At 40.6% G+C, this 6,949-nt stretch overlaps 1 protein-coding gene across 1 annotated transcript in view; it reads right to left on the bottom strand.

Annotated features, from left to right (window-relative positions):
- The window catches only part of SMIM19 (small integral membrane protein 19), an 11,695-nt gene that overhangs the window by 3,961 nt on the left and 785 nt on the right, over positions 1-6,949 (bottom strand). Inside the window, exons 2-3 of the mRNA XM_004682285.2 lie at positions 2,953-3,083; positions 514-638 (exon numbers count right to left, since the gene is read on the bottom strand). Of these exons, the coding sequence (XP_004682342.1) occupies positions 514-638; positions 2,953-3,065 (238 nt within the window). The 5' untranslated portion in view covers positions 3,066-3,083. The remainder of the gene's footprint in view (positions 1-513; positions 639-2,952; positions 3,084-6,949) is intronic.

Here is a 6,949-nt window from a genome sequence, read left to right as displayed (position 1 = left end):
TGGTACATACACACAATGGAATATTACTCAGCAACCAAAAAAAAAAAAACCAACCATGCCTTTTGCAGCAACATGGATGGAGCTGGAAAAGATCATCCATAATGAAATAAGCCAGAAAGAAAAGGAAAAATACCAGATGATTTCATTCATAGCGGGAGTATAAAGGACCAGGGGAGATAATAATAATAATAATAATGAACAACTATATACCAGAGACATTTTACAGGGGTGGAGTGGGGAATGGAATAAAGAATGGGGGTGGGGCAGTGCTCTGGACTATGGTGATGGCACATGGGTGATTTGGTGATGGGAAGCCCACATGGATTACAAATGAGATAGAAAAAAGGGCACAAAATGATGTAAAAAAAAAAAAAAACCCTATTCTATTATTAAAAAAAAAAAAAGGCACTATGTTTTCACTGCCAATTATTTCTGGTAACCTTTTGCTAACTGGACTCAATTCTCAAAAACTTTTTTTAACATGCTCATGTATATGGTCATGTATATACTTACAAATGGAATACATTTCCAGTTGCTGTCTTAAACGAATTTTGCTTACTGTGTCATAAAAGTTAGCCTCTGACAAAGTTTCTGCTGTAGGTGGCACACTGAATATCCTCATAATTTTCCGCTTATTCCTAAAACAACCAAAGCAGGAGAAAGATCTGTACCAGTATGTATAGGACTGTAATATTTCCAGGGTCATAGTAATCAGAAGTTAAATTAAAAGGATTTATTTATTTAAAGTTTTATTTATTCATGCATACAGAACTGGGGTACAGGCCAGAGGTTCAGGGGTGGTGAGAGGATTCACCAGAGACAGAGTGGGGAGCAGAACAGACCAACTGATGAAGTACACTGCTACGGGGAGCAGTGGGCGGGTCAGGAGAGGTCTGCTGCACCATGTGGGTCACCTCCAGGGCTGGGGATCGAACTCGCACTGAAGAGGCTGCGGCTAGCTTGCAGTGCTGCGTCCTAACCCTTTGCACCACCAGGAAGGGCCCATTAAAAGGATTTAATGATTATGATTCCATGTTCTCTTTTGGCTCTGTGAGATGCTTCCTTTCAAGTACTCTTCCTTTTACTAAATATAAGCAGTATGTGTGCACAGGACTACATGTACAGAGGAGCTGAGCATATGCACTTAATACATCCAAGTGACGTGCCTCCACTTACTCCTACTCCAGTGCCCTGCTACCAAGTCAAATACTGTGTGGAAAAATGCAGAAATAAGAAAACCTCTGACTTGTTTTCTCTCCTCTCACGTCATCCAAACATAGTTAAGTTACTGGGCTTGAGAATAAACAGAATGTGAACACATCTTAATTTTGGAAAGAAAGAATAAACATATTTCTTAAATACAATAACACAGCTCTTGTGGGACCACTTGTCCTTAAAACTAAGGACAAGGTCATAAAAAGTGGGGTGGGAAGGAGTGGCTATTTTTAGAGGAAAGCTGTTACCTACACATGGGCCAGCACTGATATATGGATTCCACTCTCACCACCACTAGAGCCCAAGCAGCAAAGAGGCAGCTGCTTCAGGAGACACATGACTGGGAATGGCAAGTCTGAATATCTAAGAGCAAGTGTGGGCTCTGAACTCTTCTCCAGGCCAAACATCAATTATTTTTAGATTACTGATTATTCTGAACTATTTAATGCCCTTTTCCCCCGGCTAGAGGGCACCTTGAACCATGTGGTTATAAACAGAGGCAACTCAGTCCAATATCCTTTCTCCCCTTTAAAGTAGTACTTTAGGGAAAGGAAGCAGGGAGTATGGAAGAGGACAGTTAAAATAACACTACATCGGCCCTCCCTGGTAGCGCAGGAATTAAAGCACAGCACTAAGAAGCTAAAGCCACTTCCGCATGAGTTTGATTCCCGCCTGCCCCAGAGGGGACCACATGGCATGGCAGACCTCTCCTGACCCGCCTGTTGCTCCCCTCAGCAGTGTACTTCGTCGATCTGCCTGTTCTGCTCCCCACTTTGTCTCTGGTGACACCTCTTGCCGCCCCTGAGCCTCTGGCCTGTACCCCAGTTCTGTATGCACAAATAAATCATTTTTTTAAAGATTTATTTATTTATTCATATAGAACTGGGGTACAGGCCAGAGATGCGGAGGGTGAGAGAATTCAACAGAGACAGAGCGGGAGCAAAACAGGCAGCTCGACGAAGTACACTGCTGAGGGGAGCAGCGGGCAGGACAGGAGAGGTCTGCGTGCCATGTGGATCTTCTCCCGGGCAGGCGGGAATCGAACTCATGCGGAAGTGACTCAAGCTTCTCAGTGCTGTGCTTTAACCGGCGCCATCAGGGAGGGCCCACAAATAAAGAAATCTTTAAAAAAAAAAATTACACTACATCTAGAAATAAGGCAGTTAGTATTCACTGAAGATTTACACTATGTGGCATGGCAGGAACACAAAGATTTTAAAGGTTCTTGTGCTTGCAAGACTGAAGCTTTTGTGGAACAGACAGATAAGTAACCAGAATACATCAACATAGTTCAGTAAGTGCTGTAATAGTCATGCACCAGTTACAGAAGGAAAATATTTAAAATGTGCAGAGACAATGGCTGAACACACGGGAGTTGGTTTTTCTGCATTTCAGGGTCTAAATGTGCTCATCCAAAAGTGACAGTTATCCAAGGATGGATGATAAAATTAATGATAGAGGGAATTTAAAACAGCTGGTTCTGGTGTCAAGCATTACACTTAAATCTTAAACTGTTAAAACAATGTGGCTTTCAAAGTCAACCCTTGGCGTTCAATGTTAGAGATCAGAATAGTCAGTGTTTTCATAGCACAAACAAAATGGTGATGAAATTAATGCGAGAGAAATTTTGTGCATCCAATGATTCAGAAATATAAAACAAACCTGCAAAATGTTTAAATGCCCAGCTACATATAAAGGCTGAGGTTAAAAAAAAAAAACAAAAAAAAAAAACTTTACCTTTTGGCATACATGAAGAGACCAAAGCTAACAAGGATCACTACCAAGTAAACATTGGTGGCTTCGTTCCAGGCCTCATGAACACTGTAATCGATAGAGCTATCGTCACCCATCACCCTGTAACATCCAGGCTGAAAGAGAGAAAAAAAATAGGGTTTAGTTAATGATGGTATGCCCACGTAGACAAGGGCTGGCAAACACACTGCATCCTGCTGCCTGTTTTCCTATGGCCTGAGAGCCAGGAATGATTTTATATTTCTAACTGGATACATTCTAGTTGGCTGAAACTACCTACATATCCTTGATTTTTGCCTTTGACCTCAAAACCTACCATATTTAAAATCTAGCCCTTTAAATGTGCCAACTCTTGGATAAGGAAGGAATGTAACATACTTCTTTTCTTTTTTGTAAAGGTTTATTTATTTATGCATTCAAGAGCCAGGGTGTAGGGCAGAGGTGGGGGGTGAGGGTGGGATGGGACAAGATTTACTAGAGACAGATGGGGAGCAGAACAGATGGATTGACTGAAATACACAGCTGAGGGGAACAGCAGGCAATCCAGGAGAGGTCTGTTGAACCATGTGGGTGGCTTCCTGGCTGGGGTTCCAACTCCAGACTGCTTCATAGTGCTGAGACTTAATCCTCTGTACCATCAGGGAAGCCCAAACACACTTTCAACTTTGAAACATTATAGCTCCTTTTTATAAAGGTTCAACCTTGGAATTAAAAAAAAAATCATACTACGAAAAAGGATATAGATTGAGATGTCACAGCACAATTTCCAAACTGTAACTAACATCCAAACAAAAGCAACTGAACATTTTAAAGCAGAGACCTAAACACTCAGCTACGATGCTAAAAAAACAGGGCTCGGCTTTTGACAAGAAGCCGAGAAAAGATATGATGGCCAAAACAATGGTCTTTCACATGCCTCATGATGCCCAACTGGAAAATGTTTCTAGTTTTATCTAGTTTTGGCCTACTGGCCAAATTTGGTCAAAAATTATGGAGTAAAAAGTTGCCCTTTGCTATTTACACAGCTGCGAATTCTATTCAAGGAAATGCATTCTTTGGACATTCCTACAGAAAAGAGTGCTAATAGTAAGCATATCACATAGCAAGTAAAAGTAACTTCTGTTTGAGAAATTAATTGAATTTTTCCTTATAGTTACTCCCTTGTGTTGGACATAAAAGATCTAAGCAAAATGACCTAATATGTGAAAGAAACTAAAAAGGAGAAAAACTGAACATATGATAGAAGATAACCACACTGTATTTTCTAAAAATAAGCCTGTCGTTTTCTATTAAAGAAAGAGCATCTACAATTCCCAGAAATTGTTTTGCAATTTCTTCTAGATATCACACATCAATGAAGCCATTGCAGAAACTGTTCCACTAAAATATCTCATAAACCAGTAACCCTCCAAAACATTCTTTCCAGCAGATTTGGTTTATAAGTTAAACAGCGGGCACTCAGGGGCAAAGTAAGTTTTCTCTCTCAGAGCAAATGAAACTTCCCAGAAGTATGCTTCAAGGAGGCATGTTTTCTGACATTTGAAGACTGTTTTTGAGAACAAGAATAATTTCTTAAAAACATCTATTGGTGGGCACCCTGGTGGCACAGTGGGTTGGGACGCAGCACTGCAAGCTGGCCACAGCTGCCTCAGTGCAAGTTCAATCCCCGGCCAGGGAGGTAACCCACATGGCAGATTTCTCCTGAACAGCCCGCTGCTCCCCTCAGCAGTGTACTTCCTCAATCTGCCTGTTCTGCTCCCCACTCTGTCTCTGGCAAATCCTTGCACTGCCCTGCACCTCTGGCCTATACCCCAAGTTCTATATGCATAAATAAATAAAAAAAAAAAATTGGTGTCTGATAGACTGGTCTTCTAAAAATTAGTCAGGGAATAAAAAAACTTTTAAATTAAAACAATTTAAAGATGCAAGATCTAAATATCTCAACATTACACCAGACCCAATTCCTAGGCATTAAAAACTAGCTATAGATTTTTTTTAAAACAGTGGTTGGTAAAGGGGAATTAGCATATTCAGTTGCAATTCTTATTTCTTAAAACTAAGTGCCAGCTTCTCTGAATGTAACATTGTAAGTATTCAGTTTAAGTTAAAAATGGAAGAAGAAACTTCATTGTCTTATAATTAATAATCTAGACATTTGTTAAGACCCAAATGTAAGATAACAACTGTGTTTTGCACATATAGATGCTTTAGATGTCTGATTTGAGATGCTATACAAAGAGAAGGACATTTATGCTGCAAGGGTGGTAATTTTCAGGATTGAGAGGTATGAACAACTTGGGGAAGAAATGGAACAAATAACAATAGCTGCTCAAATATTTCATAGGTGCCATTTATTTGACAAATTTCAAAAATGTCTTCTACCTGTTTACTAGTTAGCTAGGTTAATATGCTTTAGTTTTTAACAACATTCTGTTCACATGTACCACTGAGTAAATGGTGTATTTCTATAGAACTTGTTTTCTTCCAGCTACAAAAACGCCAGTATTCAATTATATTTAGAGAAGGATTTCAAATTACTGCTGATCCAGAATGGTAAAATTTTAACATGAATTAGACAGCATATATTATACAACATCGCTAGTATGCAATGACTGGAGTTCCAGGGACTTGCACTTGAGTTATTTTTAGTACTGTAGTTGTGAAAGATTAGCACTGAGGGTAGACTTTTCCTGCCCAGTCCTCCATCATGAACAATAGCATGACTTTGTTAAGTCTGCCAGGAATGAGAAATGATCTTGTCTAGAATCAGTACAAAGCTATAGTCTACACCCAGCCTGAACTATGGTCATCCCCTTTCATGCATGCCACAGTTTAACCAAGTATACACACATGTACCTGCTGAGCTCTTGCTGCATACCATTAGTCTTCCTACTGAGTCTAAAGCAAAAACCCAAGGGTCATTAACATGGTTCATTTCTGGCAAATTAATGTTTCAGCAAGATCACCCATGTAGCTAGCTAGTCACATGTTTGAGTGTCATTCAGGGATCTTTGGAGAAAATGAACCTTTTCTCATGTTCCTGTAAAATAATGCTTGAACTATTTCAGTAAGGAAATGGTAGGAGGTGCTGAACTAGGTCCCAAGTAAACATAAGAATTCAGCGATAGTTACCAAAATACAGGGCTTAGTTTTAGTTTAATAATTATTTGATGGAAAGCTTGAACTCTTCCAGGGCTCAAGGGACGGTCTTAAGTTTTAAAATTAAGTTTCCTGATTTGGGAACTTATTAGGAACTTATCTGATTTCCAGCTACCAAGTCTATGTGTTTCTAAAATTGCTATAACTTGTCATATACTTTGTTATTAACTGTTTCTTATTAAGAGCCTTGTTATTTCAATGCAAATCTGTTTAGAATCACTTTGACTGCTTCAAGAATTCCTTACAATCACCGCATAAGGCGATTTTCCTTCTCTCGAGTCCCTCTCCAGAAATCTTGTCAAGCTTTAGGTGCTGAAACAGAAGGGTACAAGCTAAAAGGCTGTCATCCCACAGGAGCATGTCAATTTCTATTTGAAGGCTCAAGCGTTGAGCGTGCATACAGTCATTTATTTTTCACAACCACTCTGCAAAGTAATTTTACAGAAACTAGGACGCTGCTTGTGGTGTTGGTTGTAGTTATGTAACTTGGCCAAAGCCATACAGAGTGGGAGTGAGGGGCACGGCTGTCATACAATCTAACGCCCAAACCCCTGACCTCCTCTAGAGGTGACCCCAAGCGGGTGAGACCCGCTCCTCCCGGAAAGACATTCAGTTGAATGGGAATAAAAAATAATCCTCTCCCAGGAAGTGGCCACAGCCAGGAGCCTCCAGGCAAATTTCTGCGTTTCCGCCGCTCGTCGGCTGCGCTAGATTCAACCTCAAAACGCTCCCGTGAACCCCAACAACCGCCTCGCCCGCCCCGCGCTGCAGATGCGGCTGCTTCAACTTTTTGGTCGGCGTTTCTAACTCTGAGCCTCACCAC

Source organism: Condylura cristata, unplaced genomic scaffold (genome assembly GCF_000260355.1).
Source record: "Condylura cristata isolate star-nosed mole 26May11 unplaced genomic scaffold, ConCri1.0 scaffold00014, whole genome shotgun sequence".
Classification (NCBI taxonomy): Eukaryota; Metazoa; Chordata; class Mammalia; order Eulipotyphla; family Talpidae; genus Condylura; species Condylura cristata.
The sequence above is the reverse complement of the archived record's forward strand: the minus strand, read 5'-3'. Positions and strand labels throughout refer to the sequence as shown.